General features: G+C 36.7%; 1 protein-coding gene across 1 annotated transcript; it reads right to left on the reverse strand.

The window, feature by feature from the left end:
- Window positions 1-42: 42 nt before the first annotated feature.
- On the reverse strand, window positions 43-19,208 carry LOC146487846 (exportin-1-like). The gene is made up of 34 exons (XM_085127886.1): window positions 18,719-19,208; window positions 18,521-18,622; window positions 18,371-18,443; window positions 18,186-18,247; window positions 18,005-18,049; window positions 17,350-17,465; window positions 16,368-16,433; window positions 16,139-16,187; window positions 15,156-15,197; window positions 14,901-14,978; window positions 14,737-14,791; window positions 14,413-14,486; window positions 13,419-13,550; window positions 13,296-13,322; window positions 12,373-12,570; window positions 11,661-11,702; window positions 11,404-11,500; window positions 10,954-11,057; window positions 10,308-10,385; window positions 9,719-9,819; window positions 7,011-7,066; window positions 6,772-6,851; window positions 6,574-6,657; window positions 6,305-6,352; window positions 5,651-5,737; window positions 5,152-5,565; window positions 4,514-4,585; window positions 4,322-4,397; window positions 3,948-4,040; window positions 3,717-3,848; window positions 3,408-3,517; window positions 2,971-3,029; window positions 2,352-2,448; window positions 43-1,516 (listed from the first exon to the last, which is right to left on the reverse strand). Exons 1-34 carry the CDS (start codon window positions 18,836-18,838, stop codon window positions 1,370-1,372), a joined length of 3,216 nt encoding a protein of 1,071 aa, XP_084984012.1. The 5' UTR covers window positions 18,839-19,208; the 3' UTR covers window positions 43-1,369.
- Between the last annotated feature and the right edge of the window lie 239 nt (window positions 19,209-19,447).

Here is a 19,447-nt window from a genome sequence, read left to right on the forward strand (position 1 = left end):
TAATAAGCTGTAATGACAGAAAACAATGCTTGAAAAGATGGACATATTTCAACTTTTCTTTATTGACAATATGTTTGTGACATTCTTTCAAGATCATGTATGTCTTATATATGGTGTAAACTCATAATACAAAAAATGCTTTATGTTAGAAGATAACAAATTAACGTATAAATCAGTTTTTGAAAGTAATACAATTTACAAGAATACTTTACTTATCATTTCAGCAATACACAACAACGCTCACGGGTCAGCCAGAGGGCAGTAGACCAGACTACCAACACACTACAAACCAACTAGACTAAGATAATTTTTCACAATAACCAAAGAGCTTCTATAGCTACTGCAAAGTTCCTTGCTTGCTTGCAGAGCGAAAACAAATAATTGTTTTTAAGTCAACGTGTAACTATTGCTTGGTTAAATTTCATCAACTTTTCTCTAATGTGCAATATGATGCTTTCTCAAAATAAAATTATATGTCAATAGGTAGAGAGGAAGGACTTACAACTTGGCTTAAAGAAAACAAATACAGTAATTTTTAAACAATGTAGTTAATCAATTTGATTTAATTACACCTAACAACTGATCATGACTAACATGAACAAGGAATAACGAGTAAAAAAGGCAAAAATATCACCTACATGTATGCAAGTCAACAAGTTTCACGTATGTTTATTTTTTGCAACCAATTCCATGGCATTGGGTCAGGGTAAAATGCCCACATCCTAAACAGAACTTGTAGAAGACAATCCTTCTAGTAATGTCAAGTCTTTTAGAATTTCTTTTACCATCACGATCAAGAAAATCTCTGCTGAATAACTTTATAGAAATGTACAGCAATTAAATTACTTCCAGTCCATAACTTCTACATTTCAATATAAAATAATATAAAATACATTACTTGTCTTTTAATTTATATTCCACACTTTGCAATAGAACACTTTATATTTTGATAGTGGGATTGAGGTAAATAAACTGTACCAAAATAATACAAAGTATAACATCACACTAAGAACTCTGAACACTTTGGAAATTAAAAGGAACAAGGTTTGTACAAGATAGTGTTGCCTTTGGCTTTTAATACACCAACAGCAAAACAATTATTTCCAACAAGAAATATTACAACTTTTTGTAAACAGGTGAATTGTAAAGGTAACAAATTATCACAATATGTCATGAATAAACTGCCGTTGAAAACAGCATTGTACATGTTTCCAACAATTTAAAAAACTCTAATTTCTCTGCCAGCTACCTGAGTAGAAAAATACACGGCACAAGTAGGTACAGTGGTAGCTGTTGCACTTATTAACAAAATCTCTACCTAATGACGACAGCATAATATAATTATTTAACTAAAACCTAATAATAAATATTAATCTTGCATTTCTTCTGGCATGTCGTGGGGGTTAACAATTCCAGGCACAGAGAGCTGAACCTTGCGTTTGTCTTCCTGAGCCGCGGAAAGCTGCTTTTCTCGCTCTTCCAGATATAAATCACTTACATCTTCAGATCGAAATTCCTAAAAAAGTAAAAGAAAAACCATTTTTAGTATGCTCCTGCTAAGCTGAACAGTATTTCCCAAGCTCCCCACTGATGTAGCATATTTATTTGATTAACTGCCGTGGGCGCTTATTTAATTAATTTTGGGGCCCTTGAGGGTGGGTGCTTATTATTTCCCCAACATTTTTAGCAAGCAAGGACAGGGATAACAAGTTTATTTTGCTTCAAGAAGACAAAAGAAAATGCAAAAGCTAACATAAACAAGCCATAAACAATAAACATTCAGGGCTGTCATTAAGAGGCGGGGGCCGGGGATTTCCCCCGGTTACTAAGAACGTGGCCCCCGGCTATTTTCATAGGAAAATAGAAGAAAAATAGAACCAAAAGAAATTCCTAGCTGTTTGATTCCCCACCTACTTGTTGTATTTATCCAGCAACTTGAAATCTTAGTGACAGCCCTGACATTCATTGATTATCGTATCAAATACCAATTTTGGAACACAACTGACGTTCCTCTTACTTCACGCTGGGGTAGTACAGAAATGTTTTGGTTGGGAGGGCGTGGGGTGGGCGCTTATTAACTTTTTGGACTTTTAGGGTGGGTGCTTATTTGAAGGTGGGTGGTTAATCAAATAAATATGGTTAACAAGGATCAGAATCTTTACAGAATGACACCGAAGATCATGATTATGAAATTCACCACTATTATGACTCATTGCACTGTAAGTTAATTCAATAATCATTATTGAGTTTATTTACAGTGAAATGAGTCATAATAGTGGTGAATTTCATAAACACAATCTTATTATTAGGTTTTTAAAGAACCACAGACGACCCAAAAAGAGACAACACACCTTAATTTGCACCATGAAATCTCGTAAATGTTCCTTGAAAGCTGGGATGTCTTGGTCAAGATCAAACAGCCCTTGGACTGTCAGTTTAACCTGTGCACTGAACATACAAATAACAAAGAATGTTGAGAAAAATGGTAAGGAAAAAGAAGAAAATAAATGCAACAATAAGGCAAAAATCACAATATTTTGTTTAAAACAACAACTCTGCCATCACCGGTATATCATTTCTGTTGGTAACCCTACTTCCACCTCTTAAGGTCGATTTAGACGTTACAACTTTTGCTTACAACTGTCGCATGCGATTTCTAGAGCGCGTGCTGCTCGTGCCATGCAAAAAGTCGCACACAACTCTGGTCATTCAACATTGCCTATACCTACCATTGTCGTAGGATTTTAAAACGTTTTAAAATCCTACAACATATTTTGTGACATACACAACAGTCGTAAGCAAGTTGTAGGTTTGATTTACACGAAACAATTCATGTCATAGGCCTGTCGTAAGCTTGTCGCATGCAACAGAGTCGTACCGTGTAAATCGCCCTTTACGTTCTTACACAATGACAACCAGATTAAAAGAAAAGTAGTTTTAATTCTTTAACAAGCAGGTAAGCCAACTTACTCCTGTAGATGTGGAAATGCTTGCTTCAGAAGGTTGGCGATGCATTCTTGAACGTAAGCCTACAAGAAAAATGTCATAACAAATTACACCATTAGCTTCCACAAAATATTATCACCGAATAGACTACATGTGAACAAGGATGCAAAGGTGAGTGAATAAAATATTCAAATAACATGACTGTTATAATTTGCAACATTGTCTTTCAAAACAACATTTTGAAAAGAAAAAAAGCGATCAATGAAACAAAAAAACAATCATGACAGCAAGTCAAAATCAAACCCTAAAAAAAGGAACAAAGAAACAGACAAATGATATGATTCTATCTCTGTGTAAAGTGTGGACAAGTAAATCTTTACCTGAGTCTGCAGATAATATTTATTGGTAATAGTATAGAACCAGGAAATATACAAAAGTAGTGAATGCTTTACTGCACAGACCTGATTTGAAGGGTACTGTGTGCTTTCAGCGGCAAAAAGAGGCTCTGATACCTTGCCCGTCTCCACTAAAGTGAACATGTGGGCCAAGATGGTGGCATGCATTGTTAAACCTGCGAACAAGACAAAGTACCCCAAGGATTACTTATACAGGTCTTTGCAAATGAAAGAGAGGCATTCAGGTTTGAACGGGATTTGAATCCGCAACCTCTGTGACACCAGTACAATGCTCTTACCAACAATGCTATCAAGCTGACTGGGAGCGGGCCACAGTCGTTATGTGACTAATTTTGTTCGCTGATTTGTAATTACCTGCAGTGTGTGATGTATCAGTGACAACCGACAACACATGTTGTACAATCATCATGTAGTATGTCTGGTAGAAGCTTTGCACAGCTGTCTCTTGTTCCAAGCTCTTCAACAAAGAGTACAAAATATGAAGCCCTGTCAAGAAATAGTACGATAATATAAGTACAATGCCGTAACAACCTGAAGTGAAATGAGCCCAAATAGCGCTAAAATAATTGAACAAGCAATATTTACCAATATCAGCAACATTTCTCATTGTGTGTTTGAATGCCCAGACAATGGAATCCAGCACCAACTTGAATTGCTCCGCAGGTATTAATAGCAATGCTGAGGAGAAATTTGAAATGACAATAAAGCATAGATCTGTATAGTGACAGGTTTTAAGTCTGAGAGGAGTTGGGGAGGATAGAGTGCCCTTGGACAAGAACTTATTACTTGGGTAGGACAACTACATGAAACTGGACAACATTTCAATAGCTATGGTATCTGCAAGTAGTTGTGAGTACAATAGCTGTATTTGCACCTTTAAAAACAAACATACATTGTTTAGACATGAAAAGGACTGTGCAAGGAATTTGTAACATGCTTCACGTAGAAGACACAATTACCTTGAAAACAGTGTTGTACCACGGCCTGAAGAAGGAGGAAAAAGTTTGTTCTGTGTTCAGGGAACTCCTCAAAGTTCTAAAACAACAACACAAACAAAAAACAAAGATAAAGATTATGACATAATAAGCACCTGTACAAGGAAGCAACAGCATCACTGCTCACCAACAAATGTTGACAGACTCTTTACTAACCTTATTGATCATTTCTAACGTGCACTTAAACACTGCATCAAATATCTTTGGAATGTGCTCTGTCACATTTCTCTGAAAGAAAGAAAAACAAATCAAATGAATACGGTAAGTCATCTGCATACTTTAATGAGGGAACTGAAGCATTGTTGTGGATCAGATGCTAGTTCATCGCAGGGTTACCTCCAACATTGTCTTAGCAGTGCCCATTTATACACCTAATTGATATGAGACTGTGGAGCAAAGTTTCTTTTTCAAGGAAACAATGTTATTGCACAGGGTACCAATAATTGTCAGATCAGACACTCAATACGCTAGCCAACTACACCATGGCGCCTTCACAAACGGTGCTAACAAAGATCAGTATGGATTAGAAGTCAATGACTAGAAGAAGGAACATGCCAAATCTCTTGTTATTTTGATCTCTTATTTGCTGATTATTTCTATTTTCTGTCTTCCTATTCGTTCTTATTTTCCTTGGTCAAGTCAATAAAATAAATATTAAAAGAATGTTAAATTAAGTGGAAAGCAGCAGCTTGTCCATACAGTACCCTTCATTTTGCCCCAATTCTTCTGCGGGACTTACAAGATGTTCTTGCATGTGTTCCCGGACAAGATAACAAATGGATGTTAACACAAACCTCTAACTTGTTAACAAATGTTGCCATGGTACTGAGCACTTCAGGTTCTCTGGCATTGGGTACGTTCCTTTGATAATCTCCAAGTACAGCATCCAACAATGGAGGAATGAAGTTGTCACAGACAAGCTTGGCATCATTTGATTTGCTCACCCAGGTTGATATTAGTCTTAAGGTTTCTGTTTTTACCGTCCTCATTGCTCGGATCAGAGGCTGTTTTGTGACTATCTCACCATTCTCAGCTATAGCCACAGAAATGTTTTCACTAAGACAGCGATATACGTTGAGCATGTCCAAGTATATTCTGCCAAGCTGTGTAACAAATGGGTGTCCAACAGACTTGCATCCTCTGACATTTGTTTTCAGAATGTTTCCTAGCTGTTTGACAACTTCAATCTCTCTCAAGTGGTCAATATTCTGAAGAGAAAACACAAATAATAATAATAATTATTATTACAATCCAGTTGTACACAAAATACTAACTTGATTCAGAATTGCTTACCCTTGTTGCCTCTTTAACAATGTTGTCCCAAGCTTGGTTTGGAAGTGACATATACTTCTCGATCAATCTCTCCATGACAACTGAATCCTGCAACAACAATACGACAAATACTCACAACAAAATTCAAACCCAGCCTTAATAGAGCATTTCCGCTTAATAATTCTGCAATAAAAAACAGTTCATGTCTTTGCACAGTATGTGTGACAAATATGACAAAATAAAGACCTATATGTAAAGCTGAACTGCAGACAAGGGCTAATATATAAATCCCTCTGTTGAATCAGGAATGCAAAGCAAGTCAATTTGTTATTTCTTTTACCTAATAGAGCAGACAAAATGTTAAGTGATGCCATAATAATAATTAACAATTATTATTATTAATAATAATAATAATAATAATAATAATAATAATAATAATAAAATAATAACTACTTATATAGAGCTTATCCAGTTCTGTTCTAAGCGCTTTACAAAGTTTTAAAAAATCATATCTGTTTAAAATAATTCGAGTCTTAAGTTTACGTTTAAAAAGATTTAAATTGTCACAAGAACAGTCATGCCATACCAATGTTTATAGTCTCAGCTACACAACCAACCAATACAAAATCTGACCAAATGCAAGTTGTTAAATACAAAAAAACAAAATATGCTTACAGTTTGAGCACTGATCATATAACCAACTGCCTCATAAAATGTGTGCACCTAAAGGAAAAAAAGAGAGAATATCAACAAACAAGAACACAAAGCAATCTTCAGTCATTCATTACTGTTTCTGATGTAAGTTTATTGTTTGTTCAACCAGTGCTGTAACAATCTCTCAACATCCACTCTTGTATTTTAAGGTGTAGCCGCTACTTTTAGGATATGAAACTGAACTTTCAAAACTTTATGGTCTATAATACTATTAGGGCAAAGAAAGTTACCTGCTGAGGTTGAAGATCACAGATAATAGACTGTGTGTTATTCAATATCTCTTCTATGAAAGGCATAACCTCTCCAACTTGCACCTGGAAAAAAGGACATAATAGGTGGATTTAAATTTGCATAATGAGCATGCCTAGTTTCTTACTTACATAGGTGTTAATTTGTAAGTTATTAAACAGAAGACATAATATTCTTACCTGGACAAAATGTCTTCTACATTTCTGAGCAATTTTAATGAAAGTATCACAAGCCATGTCTTGCACACCATCATGTGTTTCTGGTAAAAACACAAATACAACATATTACCTACCAGGACTTTTGATATTAAAATGACCCTTAGCACAGTTCAATATATCAGACTGTAAAAAGCAATAAAGAAATGCTGTTGATGGACTAAGACTAAAACTATATTGGGTAAAAAGAACAGAAAGCCTACCGTGCATGAACTCAAAAAGTTTGTTTACAACAGTCTTCAGAAACTTCCAGTGAGCCCTAAAAATAGACAGAAACAAGGTCACTCCAAAAAAAAAAAAAAAAAAAGCAAATGGTTCAGTTAAAAAAAAAATATTGCATTGATCAAATGGTCAAGTGTCTCCTGGTGTTAAAGTGCCTATCACCCCTACCCAATTCCTTTCATTCTCAAAAGTAGACGTAGAAAGTTAGCCAAAACAAGCAAAATAACGAGATTTGAAGTTATTCTCGATTTTTAAAACGCAATCGAAATCACAATTTCCGAAGTTAAAACCGCGCCATTAGAGGACTGGCACTAGTGAGTTGTGACGTCGACCCGGTATCTCGATAACCAGCACACAACAAAACAGTAGTGAGTCGGAGTGAATTATACGCGAGCTGTTTGGGGTTTCTGGTCGATTTTTTTAGCCCAAAAGCCGAACACTGACACCGAATCCGAGCAAAGCAACAACTCAGATGACTCAGAATTTAACTACAACCCTGGCTACGTGATTGACGCGACGATCAAGCACGTAAAATAGGAATGAAAGGCCTACACAACTCCTACTCGTATGTTTAGCGCTTCTATCTCTGTCAGTCTTTGGTCAATTTAGCCTCTTGTATGTTTACAGCTGGTTGGCATGACGAGTTGAAGGATTCGTATGATAATCATAGAACAAAACCATTTGCTTAACTGTAGCAAGTTTTGTATTTTGATCTCAAAGGACACTTTGGGTTTAGAGTTCTGCGTTTAGTGCCTGTTTATTTCACCTCTTGTTGTTTCTGTTTAGCCGCTGTCGTTCTCATGCCATTTCATTTTACTAGTATTTATATCTAGTTTGGCTCTTTTCAGTTCGCGGTCCGGTGACAGTACAGCTTCTAGTTAGGATTGAACCGTGCGATAATCTTTAACCTCCGAAAGCGACCGCTATTGTTGTTATCTTTGTTAGGATTCAACTGTGTAATTACATCAGTTTATCTTACAGTTTTTGTATTGCGGGGCCCGGCCATTTGTTTTTGTGGCAAGATGTTGTGTCTCTGATCGTTGCTATTTGTTTTTTGATCCTTTCTCTAGCACTGTAGATTTCTTCGAGAGCTGTGCAATGCGTGAAATTTAGGGGTTAAGTCTGTTTAGTTACGGCTTCGTTTTTACAATGACCCATTGCATCGCCTCGCTTCGCTCCGCTCTGAGGTTTGTGTTGGGGGAGCTTGCTATTTTCTAAATATTTGAAATCTTTCGGTTTTAAAGAATATTTTACTGGGGCCCGAGGGAAGTGCAAATAAGCAAGACTTGCCTCTTGTCAACGAAACCACCACATCAAATTTTACTTCGCGGCAACATGCGGACCGCTGAGGAGATATTTTTCGTGGCGTAAATATCAGCTTGTTCAGTTGATATTTTTACCATTTTCAAATTGTTTTTTAGCTGAAATTGGTCCGGTAGTAAGAGAAGTAAAACCGCACAACGTTTGAAAAGCCGTTGCGTGTGTTATTTTTCAAAATATCTCGATTTCCAGGTAAGAAAAGCCGACCTTTTGAGCAGTATGTCAATTAATCGATCGAGATGTTCGATTGACTCTTTACCTCGTTCTTCACAGACAAATTCAAGACTGAAGCTTTTTTAAAAAGAATGATCTGCTCTTCTTGGAAAGGCTACTCCCAAATTTATACACGTGGAATTGAGAAAGAAAAAGAACTAGCTTTATCATGTCACTGTGGCCCTTCATCCGCTAGCTCGTCAACAGACAGCAGTCTCAGAAGTTAGAGACTCCATTCGCCTCTTCGCATTCTTGTGAGTCTAAACCCATTGTAAATTAAAATAAGTTTACTATTTCAGTAGGTTTGTTTAATGGCTGCACCTATAAGCTTAAATAAAAAAAATGGAAACATTTCTTACCGCTCGTTCGCGGCGATGTTTGGCAATGGTTTAAATCAGTACACCTGGACTCGTGGTCACCGCTTTAGTATGGGCAGTTGGCGTCACATTAATACCGATATCATCTCGTTTCAGTCTTGAGAGGATTGGCTTGTTACTCACTTCATCAATAAATCAGAATCGACGCATGAAGTCGTCGTTCGTGAAGTGCTTGGAGCATATTGACGATTTTCCGGGTTAGCCCGCTTTTGTTTCATGAAATCGATCTATTTCTTTCTGCATTTCCTTGCTCCATCATTATCGAACAGCATAGCGTGCAGAACTATACCCTTCTACATAACTGAGAAGGCAGGATATTCACCTACCACATAACCTCCCGGCACATTCCAAATTCAGTATAGGGAATGTAGCAGAGTGACAAATGAGCAAATGCTCTGTGGCTGAGATACCGGGTCGACGTCACAAGCTTGTTAGAACCCAGTCTCTCAACTGCTCCTTTTTGTATTCAATATGGCGGAAAACGGCCTATTTTGGGCGATTTTGTCGTCTGATAAAAACAAAACGAAACATGGAATACGGTTTATTTCTTCGCAAAGCGTCTTAGATATGCATAAATTTTCGAAATTCATTAAAACTGTGTAAGGGTGATAGGCACTTTAAATAGAGCATGTACTGTAGTGTAGTGTAGTGTACTGCACCAGGAAACAGGGCGTAAGAGGAATGGGTATGGGGATCAGAGCTTGCAGGGAAGGAACTCACCAAAGACAGTGAGGGAACAACAAACTTCACACAAAGTAATAAATAAATAACTGCTATACCTAAGGAATCTAGGATACTGTCCCACTATGTACATAATGTTTGAGGCAATGATTGCCTTGTTGTCCTTTCCACGTTTGATTTCACACAGACCAAGAAGATCCTGCAGAACAAAAATGATTGAAAATAAGTCAATACCACACTAAATAGGGACAACTTGTATGGGTTTCATAAGTTTAGGTGGAGATTTATAAATTTAATTGGAAGGGCAGTTCTAATTTGTGGACAAATTTCAAATAGCCTTGTAGACAGTGATAATGCACTATTAAAACTGAACTACAGATGTATTTCTTTACTTGGAAGAACAATAATGTCCTGCCAAGTCACCATTTTGATTAAACAAAACAGTTTGCTAAGGTAAAGTTTTGCATGTATTCATCTACAAAATGACAGTCACTGCTAAAAGAAACATTTGTCCAGACATTGCATCCGTCAGACAACTCTTGTTATTTGGTCCAACATATACAAATTTGGTCAGCCACCATCTTTTGATGGACTTTCTGCAGTTGCAGCTCTTCTAAAAACATCCATCACTGCTGTAGTTGTTCCACTTATTCCTTAAAGATTAATTGATGTTGACATTCAAGCTACCTTGATGACAGTGACCAGAAATCTCTTCTCGTCCTCTTCATGCATTGCTCCACTGATTGAGCCAACTGCCCAACACAGCTGTAAAGAGATAAGGGGGAATCAATCAAATTCTCTTCTTTGTCATCACGGGGTACAGGCGCACAGCATGAGGTCAAGGGTCAAAAGAGTTAGATCTACATGTAGCTGTCTTTAGATCTGCAGATATTTATCATTTAATTTGTCCAATAAATGCAAAGCTGTCATAAGCAGCTGGTATCTGGCTTCTAAGTGTATTGGCTAGCAACTACAGTGAAGACAGCCAGATACTCAGAGTAAAGATGACAGAAAGCCGACAGCAACAGGAAACTTTCTTTAGTTTCTGGCCGGTTTACTGTCCTAGTGTAGCTGAACTCATCAAAGCTTAGTGACAGCACTGTCAAATGGCCGACATTGCCTGCTTTATTTTAAGGGGGATAGCCGTGACAGGCTGATGGTTGACATGGGGCCAACTTTTCCACTCGTAAAATTATCCAGGTAACAAAACCCTCTCTGTCTGATCTAGTCCTATATGCCACATGGAAAATGAGAATGAAATAATGCAGACCTACACTAGAATTGAGTCCCAATTAACCCTTAAACCTCGGAAAACAGAAAACAAAAAAAATACCGTGTTAAGGTTCTTCCATGACCACTCGGTACCATTAACTTGATTCTGAAGTTTTTCTGTCATGATCCTCTCCGTGTCCTGATAATCCAAATGTGTTAAATACACTGCAATTCAAACAAAAATTCAACCAATCAGGCAAATATCAAAGGCAAGAAGTTAATGAAGAATTTAAAGGGGTCATTAGGTGTAGATTCTCCAAATCTTAACCTATTGCCTCCTACACCAGCCAAAACCCGCTGCGATGCAAACATGTTCTGCAAGGAAAACACAAAATCTCCTCCCTTCCCTACTAGAGCTTTTTTTTGTCCTTTAGAACTGTCAATTGTTTAGGAGACAAAATACCCAATCAAAATCTGTAGTCTGTGCATATACTATGAGTTTTAGGGGGGTAGGAATAGGTACCTGTATCTGAAAAACTGATGGTAACCAACCCTCAGACGGTTCACTCACCTAAAGTTTCTCTCATATTCTTGTACAGGTTGATAGCATCTGTGTCCTTCATAAACTCTCTGACAACTTCACCTTGGTCATTTTCAACCACAAGCACCTAAACAAATGAAGCAGGATTGAACCATTTTACTTTTAATTACAAATGCAAACTGATGAAAACCATTACCTACTAGAATTTGCCTTTTCCAACACTTCTAATCACAAAAAATTAAAATGACTTGATACAAAATCCATCATAATATTCAATTTTTTATTACCTCTTCTGGTTTAGCCATTCTTGCAATCATAGTGAGTCGTACCTAAGTTGAGAAAAAAGGCAGTATCTATTATTCTTAGTTCTGTTTCATACAGTGATGACAGCCGATATTTACACCTACGCAAAATAAAACTCACAAAAATCACAAAACTGTCACATTATTCCAGATGTTCACCTTACTGATTGTCACTATTGTAAAAGTTACCAGCTAAGAGTCAAATACATGAAGCTCTCATGAATAAAGATTAATTCCTAAATAGAACATTGTATTCAAACAGTACATGGGTCCAATTCATCCTTACAGGTAGATGGTTTTACGAGTCTGGCCTGAGCAAACCATCAACAAGACTGTCATATCAACCCTTTACACTAGATTTTGGAAATGACTTAAAACAATATCAGCAATGAAAACTGCATGCCAAAAATAGCAAAACGATCACAGCTGAATGTTGTGAAATCTTTTTTAAAACCACTGTGAAACCCACTGTTGAACTCAGAGACCTAAACTTGGCCATTTTTCTAATCTGGCATGCTTTTCCCTTTTATTTCTTGTTAAGTTGTAGCTCATGAGCCAATTTTTTTTTCTGCAAACTTCAGGTGGCTTGACCTCAGCTGCAAAGACCCCTCTATTTGGAATTCACCTCATCTTTCAACCTTTCCCAGAAAGCAAGCTACTTACACTGCCACAACTGACTGCCAGACGTTAAACTTACTTTGGATAAGACTGAAAGGTACATTTGCCTTCTGGGTGGGATCTGCTGCGACTGAGAGTTGCCAATCAAAAGAGGGGTGCTGGAAGGGAATGGATTCTCACGATACAGATCTGATGCCAGGGCATTCCAGTATTCTAAACAAATCTTGAAGATTTCCGTCTCCTCCACCTCTGAGATAAGGACAAGGTAATGAAGAGCCTATACAAAGACAAATTTGAAAACAGGTTGCAGGATGATAAAAACAAGAACAATGGCCAATAAATGTTATTTTTAAGCTCAGCCATGAAATAAAAGATTGGATAAAGAAAAAATTCTCAACAAGCAAAAGGAGTCACACCCATGACATTCGGAAACACCAGTTAGAAGCAGGGAGTATCATTGTGAGCTGCAATGGGTGACAAAATGCTGTTTCGCTTTCGCCTTGATTGCATCTTCCTCCCTTTCCATCATCAAATGTTGTCTAGAGAGTTAGATGTACTGCAAAAGACTTTATGTTCCTTGTGCTATCCAACATTGCATGGGGGAAAGGAGGCGGGTGGTCGAACGAACTATGGCACTGGCTGTGTGTAATCTCCTAGATGTATACATGACATGTATCATACAGGTTTTCTTGCTTGTTCAAACAAGCATGCATAGCCCTATAACCATTTTACTTCAGTTGAAGAAGGTTCAGTCTAAAACCAGAATTAACACTACCATCTTCTTTCTTCAGTTTTCATCCAAACAAACCTTATGTACCATTCAACACTGGAAAAAATGCAGCTAATTATAGCCTGGATATTTTTTCTGGTCAGCCCTCAAGAGCAGTAAATGGCTTCCTTGTTCCCAGTTTCATACTCTAAAATAAGGAATGTCTAATAGTTTCTAGTTTATGTACATGTACATTTATCAGTTGATGCCTTGCATTTTGCTTCATTACTAACCTCCAACAAAGTAGTATGAAGTTCCTCCTAAAAGAAAGAAGAGATTTTAAGATTACAAAAATGAAAAAGAACACCAAAAATTTCTTTGTTAAGCTTGAAAATTCAAGAGAATAGTTTTCATACCTTCTTTTCAACTAATTGGCCATGTTCCTTTAAGAAAGTACAAAGAAACAGACTCAGATTTTGAATGAACTTCTGTTCATCATCCTTTCCATTTGCATAAGCATCTTTGATGTTGATTGTCAAAGGAAGCATCTATAACAGAAAAACAGCAAGTTTATTTTGATGGCAATTCAGGATTCTCATTGAACACTAGCAGCCAGCAAAAACCCGGTGGCTTCAATTTCTAAGTTGCCTACTTTTTGGAAAAAGAAGACTTCTCTACAGTGTGACACTCATGTACAGCTGCTTCAAGGGCTTAAAAAAATTATCTGGTGATTGAAATCAGATTGAGTCCTTTACACACAAGGTAGCACTGGATAACCATGAAATACTCAGTGTCATTGGTGATGTTTAACATATGCATCCAAATTTATGATTTTGGTGACCAGATAAAGGACTGATCAATTTGCTAGCCTGGGGTGGAATTTTAATGCTAAAATATAAACAGCAAAACTTAAATAAAGGGCTGACAGCATCACTATCTTGTGTCGAATTGTAGACTGATTTTTCATTTTGCACAAAAGTGCCTCAATTTTATCAAGTGGCCTTCAATTTAGTTAAGAGAATGTTGCTGTGTTTTTTCGGTGGTTTATATCCGGTTTTTGAGAAAACAAGGCCAAACTATCAAGTCATCGAAAGAAGATAACGGAAAAACGGATGCTTTGGAGTGAAAAAAAAAAAACAACAACAACAACAACAAACAAACAAACAATGCGATGTTCTTTAAGAACACTGCGTTATGTTCTTTTGCTCCAAAGCATCTGTTTTTCCATTAATTAAATTGAAGGCAATGCACAAAAATCAACCTAAAATTTGACATAAAGATGATAATGTTCTCAGCTCTTCAAACAGCAAAACAAAATTCACACAGCAATAGACTGTTATACTTAAAACTGCTAAATGACCTTTTACTCTTGAACAAAAATCCATCTTTGGATTGAAGTTGTAAACTTACTTGTTTTAACTGAGCCATGGTCAACGTAAACAGCACCACAAACTGCTCATCATATTGATTTGCACCAATTCCAGCTGTTATTTTGAAAAAAAGTTCATGTTAACTACAGAACGTAGCACAAACATGTCTTTACTTACTTGTAATCAACAGGTTTAACTTTCCATTTTACACAAAAACTATTATTTGGTTCAGTCAGTTGAACATGGTGGTACTTTCAGAAAACAGAGACTGAGAAAGAGGGGTTTGGGTTGAATTGCACCACAAATCATTACAAGATGGTTTCTTTGGTAAATACCTGGACATGGACCTAATTAAGACACTTACCAATTTCAGTGAGGCACTTTAGTGTCACATTTCTGAACATTGGTACATTAAGGAACTGCAGAGAAAAATATGTAAAGAATTTGTAATCCCTTGACTGAAAATATATACTACTATAAGTTCAGAAAAGTAACTTCCCTTTATTGTAAATAAAGCTATGTGATTACCTTGTATACAAGTGTGCTTATAAGCTGGGTCTCAAAAATGTATCCAAGAGGTATCCAGTTGAGGAAACGCAACAGTGTCTGAAAAATAAACATGGAGTTTAAATACTGTTGACATCTTTTACATCTAGTTTCAGAGTTCTACTTCTGAAGTCTTATAAAAGCATTACAGTCTACAAGCACTATTAGCTATTTGAGACATACTCTTATACACTACACAATGCAAAAAAGAGTTCAGTAACATAACTGTGTGCTTACCTCTAAAGTTGCCCCGATGAGGGTAACATTTTGAGAGTTGTCCTGAAAATAAAAACAAAACTTTACTGTTTCTAATCTCCTGTGGCAGTAACAGAAATTACCTCATGCACAGATTTTTATTTGCCTTGTCACATGTCAGTTCCTCCTGTGAACATCAATGCATGATTGTTTGTTTGTTTTACTATTATTTTACAATAAAGGTTCTGTTACATGATAAACATTTTTTGTAAAGCTTGCCTTGCAGAAAAGACATTTTTGCAAGTTGCACACCATAAATATACTTTATCCCCCATGCAACTCAGGTTTTGATTTTCAAGTTGCACAAAAAGTGATTACTGTTTCTACTTCCCGCAAATTTTTTTTGAAGTTGCACAACAAAAACTTGTGACGTTGATCTTTCAAATTGTTATGTGACGCGTTTAAGCAGCTGATTTTTCACTTTGCCACTCAAAACATTTTTTACAAGAGAATCTACATGGCAATTGTAACTGATAACATGAATGCTTGTAACTTGCAACAACTTTTCACGTAAGACAAGCTGAATGACAGACTCTTAGAAAAAACAGGGCACTTATGGAAAAAAAAAAAAAATGGAAAACCCCAGACTGTTATCACCCAAAAAACAGTTATTTGCCAATGACAGGCCAAAACTCACATAAACTAAAATAAATAAACAACTAAAATAAACTTATTATTAAAGCAATAGTTGACAAGATCTTTAAAAACCTGCCAAAAAAATAAATTATTAAATAAAAAAAATAAACAGCCCTGTCAAAATGTACTGGTCAACAGCCAAAAGCAATTTTGCCGCCTACAGATGATGATCTGTTGCAAATTTCACACTAATTTTCTCCTAGACTGCTCTGGAATTAGCCTTTGCTGCCTGCTATGCGCATTATGTTGCCTACTACTGCAAAACATTTTGAGAGGGCTTTGAGCATACAATTAAGATGGGAAAGCCACAACAAGCATAAACAACTTACCATAACAAATTGGCAAAGGGTAAAAATCTGCGAAAACTCACTGCACATACTAAAAATGAAACAAATTTATTACATCAAAAAATTGCTCACTTTAATATTTTTACTTCACTGGTAAAATAAAAGGAACTGAACTTTTACAGCCTTGTTTAAGATAACCTTTCCTTATTACGACACACCGGCAAGTACACGCTGAACAAAGTATTTCAATGTAACTTTAGTTCATTCTAACCTATCTTTCAAGTGTTTTGCCTTTGCTTGAGTCATTTGTCCACTGGAGAAATCAAAAACCTCTTCACTGAAAAGAAACAAAGAAATAAAACACAATAAAACATTTGTATTCAAACAACTCTCCACAGAGGCAAAAACTGAGAACTTGGAAGAAAATCCTCAACAAAAACTTCCAGCTAAGATGACCCTGAATCAGAGATTTGAGCCAAGCCACATTGGTACAAGATGATCCCTTCCACCATAGCACCAAACTATACCTCAATATCTAAAACAGGCCACTGTAGGAACTTTTTCTAGGGAATTGTCTGACTGCAAACTTATGGAAATTTTTTACCTATTATAATATGCAAATTGAGGCCTTTCGTTTTTTAACTTTTGAGTGAACATTTAACTCATGATAAGTTCTTAATTAAAGTGCTGAGAGCGTAACCAACCTAAATGACTTTTCAGATATTCTTTTGTTGTTTTAGTTTAGATTCACTAGAGTTTTTACATGTGGCCTTGAATTCCTTCAGGAAACATTGCTCCAATGTTTTATCCGCTGCTTTGCACTTTGTTTGCAAAAAAAACCTTATGATTATGGGTTTTAAGCACAAAGATATGGATAAAACATTTTCTGAAGGAATGCCATGTGCAGAGACTGCAAAGAATCCAAGCTAACAGAACAAAAATGATCTGAAAAGTCAGTTAGGTCAGTTATGCTCTCAGCCCTTCAATTGAGACTTGTTAAGTTGCCATTAATGCAACAGGTGCACACAGCTAAGTAAACCAACAAGAGCCCAATACAAATACACTTACACATAAATCACACCAAAATGGTAAAAATAGTGCCACATGATCAGTTTTGGTTATACTTCCAAATGGTTACAAAAGTGGAGCAAGTAAAGTTTTAACCAATCACAAAACAGACAAGACCTGAATCACTTCTGACACTTTACAGAAAAGTCACTCTAGTGACAGTTGGAAATATTATTAACAATTACCTGAGCAGTTTGAGTATCACCATGTTATTTTGACACAGAGACTCATTTGCTTTGCTGGCACCCACTATATCACCGACAAAAGTCGGCCACTTCTTGGGCCACTCATGTTTTAAAATCTGAAGGAAAAAAGGGAAATAAACAAGATCCATCACCAAAGAAATCTAATCCAACAAATAAACATGAATGGAGAGTAACATTTTAAATATTTAAGATAAGGTTTGAACATAAATGGACACTTGCCAAATTACTATAATACACAGCATTGTCTGACCATGTATGGCAAAAAAAGAAAAAATTAAACTTAGTATATGAATAAACACTATTGATCTTGCTCTGATTCAAATCATCATCGGCAGTTATGAAATTTCTAAGTGGCAGTTGACAGAAAATAAGTGGAGTAATTGGCCATCTGCCCAGTTGTAAACAAACTATGGACGCAACACACCTGCTAACCATCCCACATCTCTGGAGAGTATTAGTTGACTAAACAGCTTCATAATATACAAATTTTACATCAATTCACAAACAAAGAAACCATTTTCATGTTATTTTTAATCGCGTTTCTCCAGTGGCTTCGAAGCCGCCTCGCATTCCAAATACGAATTTTTTGGCGGGAATCTCCCTTCCATAACGAAAGTGACACTTTAAATCGTACCTCGACTAAAATCATGTTCAGCTTTCCAATGTATGTCTTCTCTTTCTATATAAAAGAAAATAAAAGTAATATTAATTTGCGACAAAGTTCAAATTGTTTGCAAAGACTCTACGCCAGACAATGGTCTAAATACGCGACAAAACTATAAAACCTTGACAGAAAATAAAAACAAAACACACACCCCTAACATATCAGCATCAGAAGAAATCTTTATGATCAGGCCCACGATGTATTTCTTTATACCTGAAAGTAAAAATTTAACTCGTAACCCTGTCGTTCTGCGAAGGATTTGTTTTTTTATTTCAAATTAACCTCAACAGAAAAACATTCATTTATGACAGCTAGTGTAATGGTAGCAAAGCTTACCTTCACATTGTTCCGACGGGAGAACTTTCCACCGCGTTTTTATCACTGCTTCAAGTATTTGGAGCGCGAAGTACTGCAAGAACAAATGATATTAATGGCAAAATAAAAAAAAGAAGGGTACGAATAATGCAGTTGTAGCAAAGAGCATACCTTTGTCTGTTGGTTGTTTGAAAATTCTAGAATTGTATCCACTCGCGTCCAGGCGTCTGGGTGCTGTTTGAGTTGAGTTAGGATCTGGTCTGCCATTCGTTGCTGTAGAGGAAAATAAGATTGCCTTCCATAAGATTGCCCTGGAATTTAAGTCTGCAGCTTCAAAAATTCGAAAAACAAACGCGAGAATGTATCAACCTGCGGTCCATGAGCCATGTAAAAACAAGATACGACCGAGTCTAGTAAAGTTATATCGAGTTTTTGCGAGAAATCCAGCAGCTGCGTGGCGTGCTCTATGGTTGCCATTGCCGTAGGCATTGGAGTAAATACACAGATCACGAAAAAATAAATATATTCTGGGTACAAACTGAAGAAATTCACGAAGGAAACTAATACACGACTTCCTCTGAACACTGATTGAGATTTTGAACGAACACCGCGGCCAGTTTGCACCGCTTTTCCCGGTTTAAACCAGTCATAAATGCTGGAAAAGCCCGGATGTAACAGGTTTGTCTATTTTGCTTTTTCCGTGAAACTGCAATCAAGGGATGAATCATCTTCGAAAATTTCCTGCAGTTTAGTCTTCCGATAAGAATAATTTTCGCTTTAGCAACATTTCACGGCACACTGATAGTGAGGACCGTAAAATTTGATAAGTCACGAGTTCAGGACCGCGAGTATAAAGTTGTTGTTGTGTTGGGGTTAAAAATAGTAAAATTTGACAGTTCAGTTGCCCATTTCCGCTCTTTTCATAGTAAAATCCCATTCACGAACACTGCACGTGCACTTCATGAATTATTAATGTCGAGTAAAACCTCGTCTCCGTGCAACTTCATCTCCAAGAGGCAGCCGTCAGTTCCGGTCAAGGAAACAAGGCACATTTGACACTTCTTGTCGACACATTCAGTCTCTTAATTGCTCACCACT

This window comes from Pavona decussata, unplaced genomic scaffold (genome assembly GCF_977016875.1).
Source record: "Pavona decussata unplaced genomic scaffold, jaPavDecu1.1 SCAFFOLD_13, whole genome shotgun sequence".
NCBI classification, from domain to species: Eukaryota; Metazoa; Cnidaria; class Anthozoa; order Scleractinia; family Agariciidae; genus Pavona; species Pavona decussata.